Raw genomic sequence first — 24019 nt, 5'->3', positions numbered from 1 at the left:
ACTAAAGGTAAATTTGCCTTTCTGTTTTGCTTCCTGTTTACCAACAGGGGATTTCGATTTTCATTGAAGTATTCCTTGATGCTCCGAATGTGGAAGTGCCACATTTGTAGCGTTTGTTTCAATGCAACGGTTATTTTTACGCGTGCTGCCTGCCGTCAATCTGGTGGAACTGAACCCCACCCAAACTCATATTTTATTCCAGGTTGTCCGAGCTGAACAGTGCAGTCCTCCCAGACCCTCCCCTCCCGTGGACTTTTTCCTGGCTCTCTTATGGGAACAGTAGAAATAATTCCTATTGTCTTTCATTATAATTCAAGACTGAGAGATATCGTTTTTAATAATGCCAGCTTTATGTTTCCTAATCTAATTTGTGTAGTTATATTTAATGTGTGTGTGTCTTCGGTTCCCACCTGTTTTATATCCATCCTATATTGTTACCACCTTTCCTGAAGTCCAAAGATGGCTACAGGCAGAAAAGAAAAAAAAAAACAAATTAGAATCTTAAAGCGCTATTATTTAATTACCCCAATGGCTATGGATTTGCCATGTGTGTGTGACTGAAGAGGGCGATAGAAAGGGCAGGATTATTCTGCTTTTTCAATTTACAGAAGTCCCACTGCCCACACACCCCCTAACACCCCAGACCCATAACATACACACAAACACACACACTTCATCACCCCCCCAACCGCTGGAAGATAAAACAGCATTATGGTAAATTCCACTTAATGACAAATTTTTAATTTGCTGAACACGGCTGTCTCCCGCATCCCTTGTGTGTGTGTCTGTGTGTGCGTGTTCACGTTTTAGTGAGTGAGTGAATGAAAGGGAGGCCTAATTACAGTGTGGGTTGGATGGGAGGAAGAAAAGCCCTCCTCTCCTTCTATCACGCCGATAAGGAAAAGGGAATGTAGCCGATTAATGATGGTGTTTATCTCTTTTCATATAATAACAATCATGAAAAGTCGATCTGCCCCTCAGCCTGATAGAAAAGCACTCCCAGAGGAGAATTTTCATCAGAATGAAATTGAAGTCGCAAGCTAGTGGTTTTATTAAGTATTTCATTTTCCTTTCTCATGTGTTTGTGCGAATGTGGATTTGAAAGGGAAAAATAAAGGTTTGGAATATTAAGTCTGCTAGTTGTTTTTGTGATGGTCATGTTTCCAGGTTCAATTTCAATTAAAAACATTCTTTAAAGTACATTGCAAGTTGTGGAGTCTCTACAGCCAGAGTCTGATTATTCATTGTTCTGTTGGATATAGAATACATTCATACAGAACATATAGTGGTGATCAATAAATTTAAGGCTGATACTGCTATTTTGAAAAGCTAGCCAATATTTTAACACTGAAGTCAGCTGATTTAGATCCGAATATTCATTTATGAGCCCCATTTTCACTACGCTTTTACAAACATCAAACCATATGCAAAAGCAAAATGCACCACACTGTGAAAGTACAGACAATTTACATTTGAAATGCATGTTTTGAAATATATATATATAGAACATTGTGACACACTGGAAACAAGTAATGACTAGTAATAACTTAGCATCTTACACGCATTCAAAAATTAGTGATACATCCAATACTAGCTCCAAAACCACTGCAGTGGCAAATCAATAGTCTCTAAAACTTGTTCACCCTCTTTAGGATTTTATTTAATTTTATGTAAAATGAGAGACAATCACTAATAACTAAGCATATACATAGTGTCTCAATGCTATCATTTTTATGACAGGGCAAGCTGTAGACATTTCTCAGGTGGGCTCTTAAAGCAGGTTTGTCACAGACTGTGACGAGTGACTGAACGAGACTGAGAGTATGCATGTGTGCACAAGCTGTTTCTCTGTGCAAGTGCAGTCTGACTGTCAGTGCAGGTTGCATAAAGTATGTTATTTGCATCATTATTTGTTGTTAAATTTACTTTTACATGTCTTATTCATCTCTTTCCAACATTACAGGATTCAGACTAGTGACTGTAATTACTCTTGAAAATGGATATTAAAGTAATAGTTCACTAGACCAGGGGCTATCAAGCATCTAAATATTACACAAAATCACCACAAAACTTATTATACCACATTAACTTATTAATCGTATTATAATTATTTAAATAAAAAAAACAATATATTCAAAGTTTTCTGAAGCTGATATCTTTGGAATAAACAGATGAGCATTTTTATTCACAGAAAATATTGTGTTATAAATAATACATCGATATAGATCGATACATCGTTTATACGTCAAACGATATGATGTATCGATGCACCGCATAAAAAAATCAATACCTGTAGGCTCGATTTATACATTTAAAAGGTGCATTTGTTGTCACACTCTCCACATTGTAATGCAATATTATTCTATGCAGTTTCTCCAACATGTGCATTCTGGTTTAAACTAACTTTCAGAGCTCGTGAAAGACGCTCGGGACAGTTGATGGAGCTGTCACTGTGCCGATTGGGTGCTGAATAGTCATGAAAGTTTATCATTTGTGTTTAAAGCATTGCAGAAAGACACAAGAGCAGCGCGCATACATCTTAGCGCACAAATAGGTCAGTGAATTGAGTCTTCTATTACTTATTTTTGTGCTTCAGCAGATAAAGGTCTATGGTTTTGCATAAAAGGACTTTTATTATCTTGCTAGAGTTTATTGCGGTTTAAATCATGCTACTTTCTGCTGGGTGTCTGTTAGATCACAACATGGGGAAAAGAGAGCACTATGAATTATTCTTCATGTGCACAGTATCTGAAAATTAAAACTTAAAAGAAAAAGCTCAATAAAGTGTTGCATAGGAAACTCCATGTTGTTTCAAGAGCATCATTCTACACACAGGATGCGCCTTTAATATTATAGTACTTTACTTTTGCGCAATGAAAGAGTATTAATAGCCTATCTATCATATGTTATTGCCTCATTAAAAAGCTGCTCTATACATTGATATACAATGAAACATTTCTTTTAATTGAATAATATTTATTTATATTTGTTTTAACTTGTTTTTCAGAAGATATTTCACATTGCACATTTTAGCACAGAAGCCTAAAATACGTTCTTGACAGCTGTCATGTCATATAAGCTGTCATCAGATAACTGATCTCCTGTGTGACTTGAGTTTTTTTATTTGTGGATGTCCCAGTTAGGATGCTGGATGTGAAGTTTCAGAGTAAATGTTTGCTATATATTTTGGTTGCATTTGTGAGTTAATAAAAATGTATCTGGTTGTGTAAAATAAGCACATAATATCTATATATTGATCAATATACCCCTGAATCGATTCGAATCATACCGTCATCGTATCACAGATTTTTTTGAGGTATCGTGAAATATCAAATCACTGGCTATAAGAATCGATATTGTATGGTATTGTGATGAACCGTCCAATTTACACCCCTAAATATAGCTAATATTGGAAAATCATCTGGTCCCTGTTCTGAAAAGAGCAGCTTCAACATTCTTCAGAATTTTTCCTTGTGTTCTCCATGGAGGAAGGTAAGTCATAAGAGTTTGGAATATCATGAGGGTGAGTAAATAATGGCAGAATTTAATTTTTGGTGAACTCCTGGATGGAGTTTATTTATTTATTTATTTTTTTCTTATGGTTGAAGGCTTTGTTTTTGTTTTTTTTTGTTTTTTTCATTAACTTGACATCAGATTACCAAGTACAAAGAGTCGTGTTGAGTGTGTGCGTGTGCTTTTCTCAATCCCATGTGACTCTCTTTCCTTATCTCCTGTCACTTACCCGTCTGCCACTCTGATTGGAGCGTATGGTTGCCGTGTGGTTGCCATGCTGTTGCCATACCGCGCCCCGCTGGGCAGTAATTGGGCCCCCTCTGGGTTGCAAGAGGCAACGGCACGTTGACAGACAGGTTTGGCCACCTGCCCCACCTCCCCCTTTAAACGAGAAGTCAGGAATGCCAGGAGCGTGGCAGCACGTACTGTGTGCCATGCTGAATTGTGGGTAGGGGCACTGATTTGGCCACATGCCCCAGTATCGTGTTCTACCTGCAGAGTTGGTGTAATATGGGCTGATAGTCAGATTGTTTGGCAGACTTGGGGGTATCCTTACTGTACATCTTCATTAACATGCGTTTCCCTGACTGTCCAAATGAGGACTTCTATTGTTTTCACATACTTGTGTCCTCCTCGGTTGAAATCGCAGTCCGGTGTGGGGCACAGGGATGTCTATTTGCCCTAAGGCCCTTTAGTGCCGGGCTGACTGTTTGTAGGATGGTTCTTCTGGAAAATACTAACTAAAAACAAACCATAATTTTATGATCTTTTAAAGATCTTTTATGAGGAATTTGTATGGATGTTTTTCAAAAATGCTAAATATCTAAGCAAACCCAAACATTTGCACAACTGTTCTAAACATGTTTATATAATGAAGTTGTAAAATCTTGTATCAAACAACATCTGCCAATTCTGTCATTATTCATAGCTATTTATCTTTTAATCATTCCACAAACTAACCCTCTTGTTGTTCCAAACATCTTTGCTGATTTCAAATAAAAGCGGTCATGTAGACTTGTTCCAACATTCCAAGACATCATGGGTGAATAATGACTTAAAGTTGTATAGACTAAAAAGGGGGGTTTTGAAGCGATGCCATAAAAGAGCTATTTTGGGTTCCCCAAAGAACCTTTCAGTGCACAGCTGCTAAAAAAAACATTGTTTTTCTTAGTGTGAAGAACATTTACATAATATGAAAAACCTTTTTCCACTATAAAGAGCCATTTTAACCAATGTAAAGCTTCTTCGCAGAACCATAGATGCCAGTAGAACATATATGCCAAGAACTTTTTTTGAAAGCTCTTCATCACTATGAATAGTTCTTCTATGGCATGGGATGTGTAATGATTCTTCAATAAATTCTACTTTAAAATTGCAAAATTAGAGTTTGGAACAACATGAAGTTGAATAAATAATGATGGAATTAAGATTTGGGTGGACTATTTCTTTAAAAACAATATGATGGCAGTAACAGACACTGCAGTGAAACTTTGATCAAATTCACCGAAGGTGCTAAAGTTGTGTGTATGTGTGCAATAGAGATATCAGTGTAATCCATGTTGCAGAGGGCTCCACAGCAGTGCTGCAAACGTGAAGACTGAGCATGAAATGAAATGAAATGTGCCACTGTAATCCATAATCGACCTGTACATGATGTATTGACCGAAAGGGAGATCTCTCTCTCTATCTCTCTCATTTCATCTCTGTCTCAACATGTCTGTCTCTTTCTGCTTGATTTCATGTCCTGGTCCTCTCTTCCAACATGTTCTGTTTGTGATCCAACTGGATGCTTGAATTTAGTCGAGTGTGAAACGCTAGCGAGTATGTTTGTAAGCATGCGTATCTCCAGTCTCTTGTAGTGAGGTACCCTTGTGTGTGTATTTTGTCTTTGAAGTGTGGCGTTGTTACACACGGTTTGGTTTTCACACTCACATTCACCACTGCTCACCTAACTCACTGTGGTCTGTTCACGGACCATGATGCATTTCACTCCACCGCTCATTTGAATTCTGCCTTCCGTCTCCTCCGTCAAGTAGAGTTTAATTGCCCGTGTGGAGGTAAATCTGGCATTTCTGATACAAAGACAATGTTCAATAAAGAATGCCATGAAGGAACATAGAACATGGAGTTGTGGCTTAGTGGATAGTGCTTGTGTGGATAATGAGTGTTTGAATCCAGCTCGCAACATTTCATATTCTAATTCCTTCATTCATTTCCTGTCCCCTCTCTACTATCATTTCCATAAAAATGGCAAAAAAGGCCATAAAAATAATGAAGATAGTGAAAGGGCTGCGTCGAAGGTATGAAAGCATTTTGGAGGGATGGATTCTGACAGGAAATGAGAATGAGCAAGGAGATTATTTAGCTGATGAAGGAAGTGGAGGAACAGGAGAATGGCAGGCCAGGAGGAGAGAAAGACATGCCTTTGGTCAAGCAGGCGCGAACGCTCTGTGTGTGTGTATGTGTTTGATCACTCTTTGATTGGATTAAGGTCTGCTCCAGGCAGGGTGAATAGGGACGTAATGCATTTGCTCCGTGGTCCATGTCAAGTATTTGTCAGGGGGTCTGTGAGGGCCACTGACCCCCCATGTCTGCCCTTCTGTGGGGCATCTACCTTTCTCTGTATCGCTAGTCTCGCGTAGCCAGACCTTTGACTAAATGGTAAAAGGTCTGGTCCACATTGCTGCTTATTCTGGCCAAGAAACGCCCACTTAGACAGGGAGAGAAAGCAGCCAGCCACAGTTCGTTTTGCGTGCCATTTAGAGGCGGGTTTATCTGAAATAGATTAAACCAGTGTGGGGAAAAAAAGTAATTTAAATAATGCTGTGGTAATCTTTAAGATGAGTGCTATGGAAAAGACTGAAATGTGACTAAACTATGCATTTTTTTAAGTATTAAATACAGACCATATGTGCCGTTACATTTCTGGGCAAAATCCACACAATTACAAATTTCGCATGAGGGCAAAAGATTTCCCCACACAGATTTCACAGCAGGTTCAAGTCAGTCATGTGGATTTGCTGTGGTGCCCAACATAGAGCTGCTTTGTTTTAAAGTAACTTCTGTGCTTCATACATTGCTTAACTATTGACAAGGGACAACAGACCCCTTTTGATTTTGGGAATCACTAGGCTATACAAGGTTTTTTATTTTTTGGTTGCCCCAGAAAGACCAGTAGATCAGGTGTTTATTTGCCCTGCCCAACATTTTGACTGATCCTACCACAAAAATGGTAGAGGTGTTTTATTTTTTAGCAAGATTTTTATATTTATATATTATATTTATTTTATATTATATATTTATATTTTATTTATTAGTTAGAAATTTTACTAAACTAGCTCTGAAGGCTATGAATTCATATAGACAAAAAGTATTGCATACTTTTGAAATATTATTGATTTGTTTGATACTTAGACAATTGCCAGTCATTTTCAGAATTTTGATAAATCTAATCTACATTATCGTTCAAAAGTTGGGATCGGTATTGTTTTTTTTTTTTTAATGTTTTTTTGTAAGAAGTCTCCTATGCTCAACAAGGCTGTATTTATTTGATCAAAAATACAGTAAAAACAGTAATACAGTAATATTGTGTAATATTTTTTATTTTTTTTTACATTTTTTTTTTTGGGGTATGTTTTAAATTGTAATTTAAAACCTGTGACTGTAAAGCTGAGTTTTTAGCAGCCATTACTCCAGTCTTCAGTGTCACATGACCCTTCAGAAATCATTCTAATATACTGATTTGGTGCTCAAAAAAACATTTTTCATTCACCTATGTTGACAACAGCTGTGCTGCCTAATATTTTTGTGGAAACCATAATTTCAGGATTGTTTGATGAATAGAAAGTTCTAAAGAACAGCATTTATTTGAAATGGGTATTTTTGGTAAAAATGTAACAGTCTTTACTCTCTCTATTAATCAATTTAAAGGGATCGTACACCCAAAAATGAAAATTCTGTCATTTACTCACCCTCAAGATGTTCCAAACCTGTTTGAATTTCTTTCTTCTCAACCCAAAAGAATACATTTTGAAGAATATGGGTAACCAAACAGTTGATGGAAAAGTTGATAGTATGGAAAAAAATTCTATGAAAGTCAGTGGGGCCCATCAACTGTTAGGTTACCATCATTCTTCAAAATATCTTCTTTTGTTTTCAGCAGAAGAAAGAAATTCTTACAGGTTTGGAACAACTTGAGGGTGAATAAATGACAGAATTTTCATTTTTGGGTGAAGTATTCTTTTAATGCATTCTTGTTGAATAAAAGTATTAACCATTTTGAAAAGTAGTATATGTTAACCAAATAGGTCAAGTGATAGTTCTATGAGCTATCCCAAAACACTTAAACTGATCCTTTGCCATCAGACCTTCTATATTGTTGAGCAATAAGAACCAAAAGTAAGGCTGAACATGAGCAACTTCTTCCTTCCCTCTCTCCCTCACTTAAACGTACACCCTCACACAAAGGTACACGGGGTTGCCCACACTCGGGCTCCATTGTTATGTATGGCTGTGTTAATCTGACTGCTGGCCTCTCTTCCGCTCTCTTTGTCCCCTCCGCCAGCCCAGTGGCAGAAGTCAACAGCACCGCACAAAGGGCCTGCATCCCCCAAAACTGGTTAACGGCGGGGCCTGCTTGATGCTTTGATCAGCTTTTTTTAGGGTTCGGTCCCATGTTCCCCCTCCCTGTGTTGGGGAGTCTGCTGGAGAAGGCTGAATGGTTACACTTGAGGGAGGTTGTTAAGGGAGACGAGTGCGAAGAGAGGTGCTCAGCATTGATACTTGAGTCACTGGTTTGGTAGAGGATGTTATGTGCTGCCTATACAAACACTGGAGGTTTTTTAGATTATTTTCTGTCGTTTTGTGATAAGACAACAGATCTATTCAAATAACTGTAGAAATTTCTTTTTGAAGCAAATAGTCATGATAACATGATTTACAGTACACTTCCTTACAGGTACAGTCCACCTGGAAGTAACATAAGGTTTAAGTCAGCATGAAATCAAAATTGACCTCCTTTACTTAAAGTCTTACTTAAAGGATTAGTTCACCCAGAAATGAAAATTCTGTCACCCTCATGTCGTTCCAAAACTATAAGACTTAAGTTCATCTTTAAAACACAAAGAAGGATATTTTTAATAGACCAGACCCAAAACCATGTTTCAAAAAGTTCATAAAGACATGGTTAACGTAATCCATACGAATCGAGCAGTGTATTCCAAGTCTTCTGAAAAGACACAGTTGCTTTATATGATGAAGTTTAAGCTTTTATTCACATATGAAAATTGATTAACGCACATACAAAGTGCACAACTATGCTAAACAAAAGTTCAAACTTGCTTGATGAAATTATGGATTAAATTTCTGATGTCTTAATGGAAGGATAAATCTGTCAGATTTTATTAAAAATGTCTTTATTTTTGTTTTAAATAAACACAAAACAGTGCAGTGTTGCGCACAAATTTTCTGCTCTGACTTTTTGGGAACTATTGTTGGTGATGAAATGGATCAAAAACAAACAATACCATTTCTAAAATGTAACTCACTCAGTATTAACTTTGTGTTTGTTGAACTGTTTTATAAAATCAGTATCAAATTTGCGATCACACTTATACGCTGATGTTGAAATGGCTCTCTTGCTTGTGTGATATTAGTTAACTACATCAATATGTTGTAATATGTTAAAATAACTTGAATTATTGGGGCATTTTAACTTCACTCTAATAGGCTCCATCGTGCAGTCAATGCTTTTGGACTCTCAAGACTTGTTTCGGTTTGTTTTTTTCCAAGTGAGTGACGTCACCTTAATGTCGCCTCGCATTTCATTAAAACAACAATTACGATATTACCGTAGCCGATAAATATCACTAAATCTTCCATATTTGTGTCAAAAAATAGATGCTGCCAGAGTTTCCATATTTGTTTGCAAACTGACATCAAGGTAGCTCCATTATTGTATTGAACACCCAATTTTTAATAATCCAATCGGTTCTAAACAACCAAAGTCCCACCCTATCTTCTGTTCTCATTAAATGTTCTGCTTCATTTGGAAATACAACACATCTCATTACAAGTGTCTTGCTCAATGGTGGTAGCCTCAAATTCTTTCAAATGCTCAGTGTATGCAAAAATATCAAGCTATAAGCAACAAACTAGACTGAACTTTATACCAATAGTCAGAAGTCTTGCTGTGTGAAACTGCAATGGTTGCATTTCACAGATCCAGCCTGTGGTCAGCTGCCACAAGATACCCTAGAAGTATGCAATTTCAGATCTGCCATATTTGCTGGCACATGGGTGCACAGATCTGCTACCAGGCTGTTTTGAGCCAATCACCTGGACCTAAATGCCATGTGGCTCTAAAGCAGGGGTGTCCAATCACGCTCCTGGAGGGCCACTGTCCTGCAAAGTTTAGCTCCAACCCCAATAAAACACACCTGAACCAGCTAATCAAGGTCTTACTAGGCATACTAGAAACTTCCAGGCAGGTGTGTTGAGGCAAGTTGGAGCTAGGTTTGGACTGAGTTTGGACACCCTACAGGAAAGTGACTTGACAGTACTGATTGGCTTGGATCACATGGAGTTTGAACCGACAACCAGCCAAATCTTTAACCACTACACACCACTTTCATGTCATTAATATATGATGTGCCATCTGTGTTTTTGTGCACATTTAATGAATGTTTGGTAACACTTTAGAATAACTCGCGCTATGAAGCATTAGTTAAGCATTAGTAAATAGTTAATTAATCATTTATAAAACATTAATAGACATTAGTGAGCAGTTTATAAATACAGCTATAAATGCTTTGTTCTTGATTTATAAGAATATCTATAATGTATTTAATAATAGCATTTTCAGACTTTATTAAATTATTAATGATCAATTTATAATTTCTTATGAATTACATTTACAAACCATTTATTTAGCAGGTGTCAGTGGTTCATAAGATCATTTATAAAGTGTAAGCAAATGATTAATAAATGTACATTATACATCTTATTTTTTTAGACATATAGTAATAGTTACTCAGTGTGTTAATAAATGCTTTACTAACACATATTCCTACTGTAATTCATGATTAATTCAGGTAGTTATAAAACATTTAGTAGTGTTCAGTTAACTATTTTTGTGAGCTCATCTAAAGGATTGTTCATGCCTTGTAAAGCTTTTATAAAGGAGATTTAAAGGATACAGAACATAGAAATGTTTATTTCAAGGGGGAAAATGAAACTTTATGACAGGTAACTTGATATAAAATTAAAAGTAAACCTCTGCAATTTTACAGAAAATAAAAATCCATGTACTCCTCCAGAGAACATAACTGTGCAGTAAAATGAAACTAAGCATGCAATAAATAAATATATATATATATATATATATATATATATATATATATATATATATATATATATATATATATATATATATATATATATATATATATATATATATATATATATAAAAATTGATATAAAAATACATTTCTGTAAAGTGTAAACATTGCTGAATAAAATTTCCAAATTTACAATTGACAACACTGGATTACAGAAGTGCCAAAATACAACAACATATTGTTTATAAAACAATAAGAATATAATAAAATATTTCATAGTGTCAAAACTACCTCAGTACTAACTTTAAAACATTAGAGAACAGCAGTGCAGAAGATACCTGAGCCTTTAAATCTCCTTTGTAAAGCTTTTAGGCATAAATAGTCCTCACTTTAGATGAGCTCACAAAAATAATTAACTGACAACTTCTAAATGTTTTATAACTACCTGAATTAATCATTAATTACAGTAGGAATATGTGTTAATAAAGCATTTAACAACACACTGAGTAATTATTATTATTATGTCTAAATAATATGTCTAAATGTATGTTTAAATAGTTTATTAATCATTTACTTATATTTCTTAAATGATCTTAAGAACCACTAACAACTCCTAAATAACTGGTTTGTAAATAATGTAATACTTAATTTAGAAATTATAAATTGATCATTAATAAATAGGGGTGTGACAAGACAGGTATCTCACGAGACGAGATGAGACTCGAGTTTGAGTTCACGAGATGAGACAAGATTTTTACACACTAACAAATCCTCAATGGCGAAATACATGACTAGAAAAAATATTCTGCAGGTGTCTTTAAAACGTTTTAACTAATCATCTCGTAATGAATGTCATTTCAGTTGTACTTTCTTAGTATGAATTATTATATGCAGTAAAAGACAACAATACTCAAGTACTGTAAAAGGTTTTGCCACTAACTCAACTGAATGACTTCTCTTCTGTATGATTTCAGTCTCTTCAGACCTTACTGTACATGATTTATGAGCTTCTTCAACTTTTGACCTCCTAAATGAACTCCTTTCCCCAAACTGATCATAGAAACAGTATAAATAAAAATGGTAACACTTTACAATAAGGTCTCATTTATTAACATTAATTAACCAACATCAACTAACAATGAGCAATATATTTGCTACAGTATTTATTAATCTTTGTTTATGTTAATAAAAAGTCATTCATTGTTAGTTCATGATAGGTCACAGTGCATTAACTAATGTTAACAAATGAAACCTTACTGTTTGTGCTTAATAAGATTAAGAGAAAACTGTTATTAATTTTTTATGATAACACTTTACAGTAAGTGCAACCATAATCGTACTCTCTCAATATTCAAAGTGCAAATAAGACCACATTATTCTTTGATAACTACACTGCCCAGCCTAAGATAGCTTTCATATTGAGAGATATTTGCATTCATCATCAGGGAGCCACTTTCAAAATGTGGGGTATTGAAATCGCGTTTGAATGCGCGCTCGCGTTTACTTTCACTTTTAGCGATCGCGTGTAACTCTGTGAATATGGAGCGGTTGCAACCGTTATCCAACTGAATTAAATGTTTTTTATTTAAACACAAAGCAAAACGACAGTGGAGGCGTAATGTAAACGTAGCGGTGGCATATTCTTTCCTAATCACCCTAACACTCTGTCATGGCAACATCATGAGACTACTTTTCGCCTCGACGAGAAATCTCGTCACATATTAGTCTCGCGAGATCTCGTGCCACCCCTATTAATAAAGTATGAAAATACAATTATTAAACACTTTATAGATATGCTTATAAATCAAGAACACAGCATTTATAGGTGTATTTATAAACTGCTTATTAATATCTATTAATGCTTTATAAATGATGAATTGACTATTTACTAATGCTTAACTAATGCTTCATAGTGTGCAGTTATTATAGTGTTACTGAATGTTTTAACAAATTACAATACACAGATTGTTAAGATTATTGGATTACATTTTACAAGAAAAAACTTCACATTGAATTCAATATTACTTGCCACTTCTTTTTAATTATTTGTGAAATGGTTTTTTTTAAAGTAAATGAATACTTTTATTCAGTGAGGACACATTAAATGCATTTAACAGTGATAGACATTTAAATGTAACAAGTTTTGCCAGAAAATTCTGTTTTAAATTAAAGGTGTCCTCGTGCACTTTCTATTCATCAGAGAATCCTGAAAACAAATGTATCACGATTTCCAGAACAACTGTTTACAACATTGGTAATAATAATAAATGTTTCTTGAGCACCATCAGCATATTAGAATGACTTCATGTGACAATGAAGACTGGAGAAATTCAGCTTTGCCATCACAGGAATAAATTACATTTTAAAATACATTAAAATAGAAAACAATTATTTTAAATGTTTTTACCGTATTTTAATCCAATAAATGCTGCCATAAGAAACTTCGGTCACAAATATTTAAAAAATCAGAACAACCAAAACATTTTGAATGATCGTTTATATTCACTATGGTATTCTTTGTGGCTTTATGCTCGCTTTAGAACCGGCTAAATGAATTTTCCAAGGAGGCTCCCATTAGCAAGTTTTAGTAGCAGTTTAGTTCAGGACTGTGATTCAGCTGTTAGAGGAAACACTCAGAGAGTCCCAGACAGTTTGTGTTTTGAGATACGCCTTCACATGGCCTGCTCCCTACACACAGAGTACTCTTAAAGTCAGAATAGTATCTCAGTCTCTTTCTCTCTAATGGGAGCTTGTGTTCATGGTTAATTAGTTTCTCCTACACATCCGTTTTGTTCTCCATGGACCCAACGATGGTGGCCGGGCGCACGCCAGCTTTCTTCTCTCTCAGACTATTAGTCAGCTGGAATTCATTAAAACACACACACACTGATGAAGTTGCACCCTGTGCGCACACCTCTTATTTTTATTTGTTGGTTCTATGTTAATTAGCATACCTATGAGACGTACAAGTAGCATCTGTCGCTATTCCACTATTCCCCCCTCCCTTGCTCCACTTTTCATCCCTCCATCTCGGTCTCGCTGTATGGTAAGCGCAAGGTTTTTTGTAATGTTGATTATGGCTTACTCTCTAGTGCCCCCTCTGGTGGTGGTGTATAATTTGGGTAGATGCCAGTTGGAAAAACTCCACATACTATTTTATTTAAGTGTATAAATGTGATTTGATGCGAAAACTAGGTGGATTTATGAAAATATTCCTAATATTCATATGAGAAGTACATCATAGTATCTTTGGTGTGTGTGTTTGTCATTGTGAATAGGCCTGGCAGGATTACCATAGTGAGGTCCTCCTTTCTCTGGCTTTGTGTGATTGCTGGGCCGTGACTGACGAGGCATTTCCCCCACGTAGAGACACGGAGGTGTGTGTGTGTCTGAGAGAGAGAGAGAGAGACAGAAGGGGGGCATCAGGATTAAAGGAAATGTTTCCTGTTTATTGTACTTGGGGTCCTCAGGGATGTTTGGGGGGCATTGTTGCGACATGTTATATGCGTAGATTTAAAAAGCACACTCACAAGTTAATGAACATATGAGGTTTGTTTTGGTAACAATATTTATTAGTTTGCATATATGTACAAATATACGTAACCCTGTGTGTGTCTCTGAACATTTCTTTTTGTCTGTGAAATATGAATTTGGTTTCATGAATCAGTATCATTTTTTCAGTAATATGACATGCTAAACTAGCATCAGTAGTTTGATGACTCTTGTCAGCTCTGGTCAGATCTCAGAGAGTTGTTTTGTTTATTTTCATTACTTTTTTATGACGTTATATATTTGGCTATACTTGTGAGGGCCAAATGTCCTCACTTAGGAAGTGAAATATTATGACAACCATATTTACATTTTACTGGTCCTCTTCTAGTTAAAAATGCTTGTAAATCAGGCAAAACATATTTTTGTTTAAATCTAGTGTTTTGCGTATATTTAGTTATATATATGTTTAGGGGAAGGGGTTGGATTAGGCTATAGAAAATATCATTAAACATAAAAAAATCAATGGACGTCTAGGCAGTGTCCTCACTAATATAGTGAAAAAAATTGTGTGTGTGTGTGGCGTATTTTAATGCTGTGTGTGTTGATGTGCAGCTGTGTATTGCTGTAGTAACTGTCTCTCTGTCTCTTGAGAATGATCTTAAAAAAAAAAAGGTCAAATTAGGGGAGTGGGCCTCTCGTACTATAGACACACACACATAATCGCAAACAATGTCTTATTGAAGTTTTATCTAATTCCATGTTGATGGTTTCAGTTTGTTTTTCTCATGTACTGATCTTTTTTTGTAGAACATGCAAATGATGGAGGGGATATACAGAACTGGGCTGTATCAGAAAAGGATAAATGGGTAATGTTACTTTTTTTGTCAAATCTTTAATAAATAGACAATACTGTATTTTAAAACATAATTTTACAGTTACATTTTAAAACAGAAAATGTTATTTTTAAGGATTGTCTTTCATAGGAGGCGATTTACCATTTTGTGTGTGTGTGTGTGTGTAGGCTCAGATCTGTAATAAACGGGTTGGCCTGAGGCAGGTTTCAAAACGCTTCTCAAACCGTTACTACGTTGAAAAATCTGTCACGTGTCACAACTGCAGAAAGACCGGCCATCTCTCCAAAAACTGCCCCACACCAAAGGTACATCATTATCCACCCTTCACTCTGACTACACTACAGTCACCTGCCCCACAGCAAAGGTCCAAATCCTCTCATTTCCACTCAACGAATGTGCTGACACGTATAGTACCGGATTAGCCAAAAAACTGTCAACTATACAGTTTAGCCACTGTCTCAAAATGCTGCAATTGACCAATCAGTATCAAGTTTGTCAGACAGTTGGATAATGTTACACTTTATAGGTCACAATAAAGGTATTTTGGGTCAAAGTTTTTGTGTGACATGTTAAACATTGACATATTTTGACAATATATAATTGTTTTATTTACTGGATTGTCAAAAATAGGTTTTACTTAAAAAAAAAAATATTTAAATTGAAAATAGGTGTTTTAAATGATAATATTTAATAATATTACTGTTGTACTGCATTTTTATCAAAAAAATGCATATCATGCATATGAAAGAGAAGATTTTCTAGTTTTAATATATTAAGAACAGTGTCTTCTTTCAATTTAATAGTGTTTTATTTAGGCAGCTGTCACTATGTGTCAGGGTTGTCCTTATTGTGACTGTGTGTGTGTGTGTGTGTGCTTATGAGCAGAAGTTGCCATGCTGCTCATTATGTGGGCTTCTGGGACACTTACTGAGGACCTGTCCGAACCGTCACTGTTCTAACTGCTCGCTGCCCGGCCACACCTATGACGACTGTCTGGAGAAAGCTTACTGGCATAAATGCTGCCACCGCTGTGGCATGACTGGACACTTCATTGACGTGAGTAGTTCTCTGTGGGAGTGTGTGTTTGTTTCAGAGTGTAATGTGTTGCATTGTGTGTTGTTTGTTTGTGTGTGTATCTATCTCTGGGGCCATTCTTTCTCTCATTAAGAAAGACGCTTCACAGGCTGTGAGTGGGACACACGCTCCACTCGTCACCCCCAACAACAACCCCACTGAGAGAGATAGAAATGGGGGAGGAAGAGAAACAAGTGACTTTTAGAAACAACAAGAGAGATGAAAGAGAGAATATATAGCTTGTTAAAACAAAGACTGGAATCATATTTTATATCTAGGTGATGGGTCAGGGTCATTGCAGTTAGTGCAGTGGACTAGTTTTTTTCTGGCATGCAGATGGACATCTCTGACCATTGGGTCTTACTTGTGTTTTTTTAGCATCTCACGCAATGAGGGTTGAATTTTTACAAAGACCCCTGTATTCTCTTCCATGCTTTTTTTTTTATGCAAGAACACATTCCCTGCCCGTAAAAGCTAGTTAAGTTTGTTCTTCTTCTGTTGTCTTGTGATTTGGAAACAGTTTTAATATAATTTTGGCATAGTTTTAATTGAAACGGAATTGGCCCCATTCATGCATAACATGACAAACAAACACATTTAGGATTCGGGTGCAGTTAAACAATCCTGCTGCAAGATATTCTGCTGCATTCTATTAGTCAAAGTAAGAAGTCTTTCTGATTATCTAAACTCGCTAAGTTCTCACATCACATGATCACAATCATAATGCACTTCATCCCTGTAAGACTTCTAGTTGTTGATGAATCTAGAATATACACTAAATAAGGAATGCAGAGCTAAGTTGATCTTACTGGTTAACTGAACAAACAATTCTTCAGCCACCAGCACAACATGACTTATAATTATGCTTATAATCTTTAATTACACCAGTCCCAAAAACTGCTATGTAGCATTTGTTAACGAACTTTGAGTTGACGCATATCAGCCGGTCCATTTACTTTCCAGTTTTGGGCTTGCTGTAACATACTACTTCTTCATAATGAAACACCAGTGTTTTTTTAAATGTACTTATTTGTTACATGTTTAGGATATGTAAATGTTGAGCAGTCTGAACCCAGATAATTTGCCAGATTTGTATTTAAAATTGGAAATTAATATTTTTGAGTTGCACACAATAGTTTCATGACTGTAAGAATGATTTTCCATTATAAATTTTACAATTTTTGATCTCCCTATTACTTTATTACTCAAACATTTTTTTTGTGTTTAAGTTGTTATTGTTTATTAAAACTTTTTTTTTTTTTTTTACCCTTTAAGTCTAAAACAACAGTAGAACTCATGATTTCATAGGATCCTGGTTTTAGTATCTGGCAGTATGGAAATGTGTTTTTAATAGCTTTATTGCTGGATCATCTTGTCACAGCGAGCGAGGGAAAGGAAAGCAGATTCTTAAAGACTCTGAATGTTTCCTTCAATACCCTCAGCAGGGTAACCCTACAGCCTCTGCCTCCCTCTCTGCTCGGCTCTCAGGTGGGGTTAAATGAAAAGCTAACTGTATAAATGAGTCTGGCTGCTGTGCCCTCGGCACTTTCAATTTTCAGAGAAATGTAGGAAGCTCACAGGGCAAATGCGCTAACGACCCTCGCTCAGCGTCTGTTAAGATGGCTTGAGCTGTCAACACTGCACCTCTTTCTTTCTTCTTCTACTATTGTCCTTTCCTTTTCAATTTCTTTTTCCTCTTCATTTTTTTGTTTGCTTTCTCCTGATCTGTTGTCTTTTTCCACTTGCTTTTCCCCTCTTTTTCCAGTTCTGTTTTCCTTTATCTTGTTCCATTATCTTTTTCTCTGTTCTTCTTCTTAGTTCCTTTCATATTCTCTTTTTCTCTTCTCTTTCCACTTCCTTTTCCCCTCTTTTTCCAGTTCTGTTTTCCTTTATATTGTTCCATTTTCTTTTTCTCTGTTCTTCTTCTTAGTTCCTTTCATATTCTCTTCTCTTCTCTTCTCTTCTCTTCTCTTCTCTTCTCTTCTCTTCTCTTCTCTTCTCTTCTCTTCTCTTCTCTTCTCTTCTCTTCTCTTCTCTTCTCTTCTCTTCTCTTCTCTTCTCTTCGTTTTGCCTTTTCTTTCATTTCCCCATTTCCTTTTATGTCCACATCTTCTCATTTCATCTCTGTCATCTTCTCTTGTTTTGCTGGATTTAATTTTCATGTTATATTTAAAAATGTACATTCATCAGCTGGTTTTCAATTCCATCAGTCCTTCCATGAACATCAACCAGTTTATGAATAGTTTCCTAATAGGCCCTAAAAGTTCTCAATCATTTAGCTTCTTTAATCAAAGACAACAAAACAGCTCGGAAATGTATAGCTGATCAAAAACGAACAGAAACCGCGATAAAAAGAAAAGAGAAAGGTCTCAACTTCATGTCCTGATGGATGTCTGAAGCACTCCATGGATTTTGTGGAATTGTCATTAACATTTGTGTGGTATTTTTTATTTTTTTTTTATTTGTGTTTCTGAATCTCTAGACTCTCATTTTATGTAAACATTGGGTTTTTACAATGACTTTTTGTTTTCAACAGGCCTGTCCAGAAATCTGGAGACAGTACCACCTTACGGTAAGATTTGTTTCTATGTTTTTCTGTGCGTCTCATTTAAAATGTGAAGACAACTTATGCAAACACCTCGAATGCATACAGAATATGCCTGAGGGAATTCCAGGTGACTGACTATGTTAAGCATCTGAATTAAGAAAATGACTGGAGTCCTTTGTGACAAAAGTAAAGTCAAAGCATATTTGTGTGTAATAAACACTCACATGTATATAAGCACACATTCATCATTAGCACTATTAGTCATGATTGTGGCTTGCAGAGAAAAGACTCCCGCTGGTTTTGCCTTTGTGTGAATGTGGATAAATGGTGGACTCCTGATGGTGTGTCTAAGCGGAGAAGAGATCAGCTTTCATTCGCCACAAAGGGCTGCTTTAATAACTAGCTTTGTGTTGAAGTGTATAAAGTTACTTAATACACTGAATTTTAAAATGTAATTTAATATTTGAATGCGAATTTGAGACTCCTTAAAACGACACGATTTGTTTACACGAGTTTTATTGAGTCGCTGTGTGCGTTTCTCAGTATTTGCATCTGTGTGTATGCGTTTTGTCACAGAACAATCTGAAAGTGGTTAATTGGCAAACTCAGTGAGCATTTTCTCCCTAAAGATCCACCAGGGTGAGAAGGCATGTGACAGTCACACACACAGCTAAACGTCAAGGGGCGCACTGGAACATCTGCACACGCACACACATCCGTGCAGACTCTTGGAATATAGACCTCAGCCTAAGAGAAAAGAGCAGGTTGTTTGTCAATTAAAAGACGTGATAAAGCATGAAATGGGCTGCCAGCATCGCGCTGCGCCGAGCAGTCACTCGACCCGTCACACACACACACAGTCTAATTAGCTAGCCTGCCTAATGAAAAGGCCAGATCGTTAGCGCTAGCCTGGTGCGCTGGGTGGCAGAGTGGAGAGAGAGTGAAAAATAGAAAGATGGGATGAAAAGAAAATGTTGCCTCTAGGGCTGTTAAAGAGCTGCGTGGAGGGTTAAAAGTCTTAAAAAATCTTCCTCACTTTCACCGTTTCCCAGCTTGATGGTTTTGTTCCTCAGTGTTGAGTATAGAGTGTTTTCTGAGTTTTTACTGATTGAGTTCAGAGCACAAAGAAGGAAACTGATATTATTATCCCTCCTTGAAAAGCGTATCATGGTATCTGTTGTTTTTTCTACAATTAAACTATGGAAAATTAATGCCAGTTGTTAAGTAACATTTAAAATAAAATAAAAATGAAAAAATGAAGTAAATTAATTTCCTACAATAAAACCCACAAATCCAAAATTTATTCAGACACCTTGAACATTTCATTCATTAATACAGTTTATTCACTATAGGTTAAAAAAATTGTAATAAAATATGACAAGATCTCAGAGTTACTAACTGTGTCAGAAAAAAATTAATCTTAATAATGTTAGATAACACTTAAGGAAAACATGGTCAATTTTTTTGTTCCAAATTCGTATCAGTTTTACTGGTAGTCCACTGTATGAAGAATTTTTGGGTATAATATTTTGCAGCTTACATAAATTAACTATAGTGTCCTGCACCCACTAGTAAAAATATATATAAATATGGCTGAATAATTTTTGGTCTGTCTGTCTGTCTGTCTGTCTGTCTGTCTGTCTGTCTGTCTGTCTGTCTGTCTGTCTGTCTGTCTGTCTGTCTGTCTGTCTGTCTATCTATCTATCTATCTATCTATCTATCTATCTATCTATCTATCTATCTATCTATCTATCTATCTATCTATCTATCTATCTATCTATCTATCTATCTATCTATCTATCTATCTATCTAATATTATATTATATTATATTATATTATATTATATTATATTATATTATATTATATTATATTATATTATATTATATTATATGAAAACTAATTAAAATGACAGGCTGAATATGAACATTTCTTATTATAGTTCATAATTTTTATTTTATAATATACTGTATTCAGCCCATGTCATGTTAATAATATATAATCAATTATTTTAATACAATTAAATAATGTACAATATAATATTTCAGAATAAACATTTTAATATTCAGCCATGTCATGTTAAGAATTTTCCATGTTAATAGGCTTATGTGTGGTAATATTAATGCATTTAATGTCTAAGTTGTATTAAGTATTAATTTGCCTTTCGTAAAATTAATTAAGATACTCCAATATTGTGTTGGTATGATTTTGATACACTTGATATCCATTGCAAAATCTGCATCCTGAACCAAAAACCAGATGAGAAACACCTAATAAATAAATAAATCGACAGAAAAAAATGAAAGGAAGAAAGTTGTTTTACACAGTTTGGAGGAGATCCTGTATTCAAGATTTTACAGTTGTATAATTCAAATAATTAATAATACAATAAATAATACAACAAAATGTTAGTTCTGTCTAGGCCAAAAGGCCTTTTGCCATCACAGTGAATTGCTGTTTGCGTGGACGACATATGTGGACTGTCGTCCGAGTCTGTTGGCTTTATAGTGGGGTAAAATAGCGTGAGATGGTTTCCTACAGGTCCACTTGGTTCTGCTGGGCTGAGTCCATCTGCTTGTGCATTACTTTCATCCTCTGGGTCCTGCCCTGGTTCTGTTTGTGTGTGTAGGTACTTAAATTGAGTCACCCTCAACAGACGGTCTTTAAGGCCTTTAAACTATCCTGGAGTCTAGAGGGCTCAAAGTTAAATACAGTACAGATACCCCTGTGTGTGTGGGGGGGTGTGTGTGTGTGTGTCGTGCTTTGGGAGCTCTGGCCTGTCGCCCTATGCTAGGCCCAGTCAGGTGTGAAAAGGCATTCTGTCAGACCAGTCCCTTTCTACTGGGTCTGTTTATACTGTGTGTGTGTGTGTGTGTGTGTGTGTGTGTGTGTGTGTGTGTGTGTGTGTGTGTGTGTGTGTGTGTGTGTGTGTGTGTGTGTGTGTGTATATGTGTGTGTGTGTGTGTGTGTGGGGGGATGAGGCCTGCACCTGTCTTCACTAACAAACAACCACTCAACTCTACTAAGTTTGCCACAAAACCCAAAGGAGACAGACAGAGAGAAGTGCGAGTGTTCACACAAGCTATGCAAAGAGTGAAAGTTTTACAAAGAAAATGTGACGTCTGGGACAAATGTGCTGTTTGGTGCGATTGATCCTGTTCTTCTATTCATTCTTTTATTCAATGTTCTATTCAAACCTTTAGGCTACATTATTATATAATATGGTCACAACCTGTTTTACATTTGTAAGGACATCACTTTCCCCACAAATCAAATTCAAAGAAAAAAATCATTCTCTTTAAAATACAGTTTTAAGCATGTTCTGTACACACACGCACAACTGGATGCATTTTTTTTGTGATGGCTAGGTGTATTTAGCAGTACACTACATAGCTTTTATGTTCTGGCTCAGATATTACGGTTCTGAAGGGGATACAGATTCCAAACCTTTTAAGAGGATATTGCTGAGCAATTACCATTTTTAAAACTTCTTTTTAAACCCCCCCACCACCACCCCCCCAACCCCCGCCCCCCTTTCCACAAACTGATCAGCCTAGTAATCCTTTACACTGTAATGAAATTTAATTGAACCATTAGCATAAGTGAAATGTATGAGGAACATACAGTTTTTGTATTCAAAGTTATCAATTTGCACAATGCAACTCATTCTTTTAAAGAGAAAATAAGGTTTTGCTGTCATCAAAGATGATATGAACATTTCTGGATTTTATTGCAGTAATACTGTCACTAAGAGAAATGCTCTGAAAACTTTATAATGAACATTTAATATTTCTTATTCACTATAGAGGATATTTTGCAGGTATGTTTTACATTTAGTTACACCTTATGGCATCAGGAGATAGAAAGGTCTGGAATCAGCCTGTTCAAATGTTTAAACAGAAAGCAAATACTGTATATAGTTTATGTCTACATATGTTGGTGTGATAGACATACAGCACCATCTACTGATATAGATGAGGTACTACAACAGTGGAAGATTGACCGGGGCTTGCGTGCATGTTTTTGTCACCTAGCCTTCAATGACCAATATTGCTGTAAAATGTCCCCAGAAGATAATATGGTATGCTTTTATAACTTTTCGAAGTGATTTTTATGTATGATTTTTGATAAAATGGCTGAAAAATGACTTAAATTGAAGGAGGTATAGTGATCAAGTCATATAGTGATCACAATATCATAAACACTTATAAGGGTCCCCACTGATTGCCAGGTTAATATTTATGAATGTGCGTGCTGACATTTGTGTAAATCCTGTGACGACTTCTCTCCTATAGTGAAGAGGAGCACTGTCCATGAGACTTAGGGAAGGATTTGACAAAGTTTATTTAGAGTATTTATATCGATTAGACTCCCAAGGGAACAGCTCGGTGAAAATGTCAAAGCACAGCGCTCAGATAAAGCTGTTCTTTCTCACGTTGATGTTATGCTGCTGAGCTTTTGCTTCCTGCGTGGAACCATCTGCAAAAGACATGAGTTCAGGAGAAGAACAGTTTAAATCAGTGGAGAAATAAATATGGATGTGTGCTTGTGAGCTTGAATTGAGGATTTAGTTTGCGGTCTGTAAGATTCTTTGATATTTTTGCAAGCTCACCAAGGCTGCATTTAATTGATTAAAAATACAGTAAAACAGTAATATTGTGAAATGTTATATTTTCTATTTGAATATACACTACTGCTCAAAAGTTTGGGATCGGTAAGATTTTTTATGTTTTTAAAAGAAGTTTCTTCTGCTCACCAAGGCTTAATTTATTTAATCAAAAATTCAAGAAATTAAAGAAATGAATACTTTTATTCAGCAAGGATACATTAAATTAATCAAAGGTGACAGTAAAGACATTTATAATGTTACAAAATATTATTTCAAATAAATGTTGTTCTTTTGAACTTTCTATTCATCAAAGAATCCTGAAAAAAAAAAAAAAAAAATTACACAAATATTTTGTACAATTGTAAACAATAAATGTTTCTTGAGCAGCAAATTGACATATTAGAATGATTTCTGAAGGATCATGTGACACTGAAGACTGGAGTAATGATGCTGAAAATTCAGCTTTGCCATCACAGGAATAAATTAAATTTTAAAATATTTTCAAATAGAAAACAGTCATTTTAAATTGTAATAATATTTCACAATATTACTGTTTTTACTGTATTTTAAATTAAGTAAATGCACCCTTGGTGAG

General features: G+C 35.7%; 1 protein-coding gene across 1 annotated transcript in view; it reads left to right on the top strand.

Annotated features, from left to right (window-relative positions):
- Positions 1 to 24019, top strand: part of zcchc7 (zinc finger, CCHC domain containing 7) — a 64567-nt gene that overhangs the window by 22295 nt on the left and 18253 nt on the right. Inside the window, exons 3-6 of the mRNA XM_067404404.1 lie at positions 15150 to 15208; positions 15364 to 15501; positions 16082 to 16252; positions 18807 to 18842. Of these exons, the coding sequence (XP_067260505.1) occupies positions 15150 to 15208; positions 15364 to 15501; positions 16082 to 16252; positions 18807 to 18842 (404 nt within the window). The remainder of the gene's footprint in view (positions 1 to 15149; positions 15209 to 15363; positions 15502 to 16081; positions 16253 to 18806; positions 18843 to 24019) is intronic.

This window comes from Chanodichthys erythropterus, chromosome 12 (assembly GCF_024489055.1).
Source record: "Chanodichthys erythropterus isolate Z2021 chromosome 12, ASM2448905v1, whole genome shotgun sequence".
In the NCBI taxonomy this organism is placed as follows: Eukaryota; Metazoa; Chordata; class Actinopteri; order Cypriniformes; family Xenocyprididae; genus Chanodichthys; species Chanodichthys erythropterus.
Note: the sequence above shows the minus strand (reverse complement) of the source record. Positions and strands in the feature narration are given on the sequence as shown.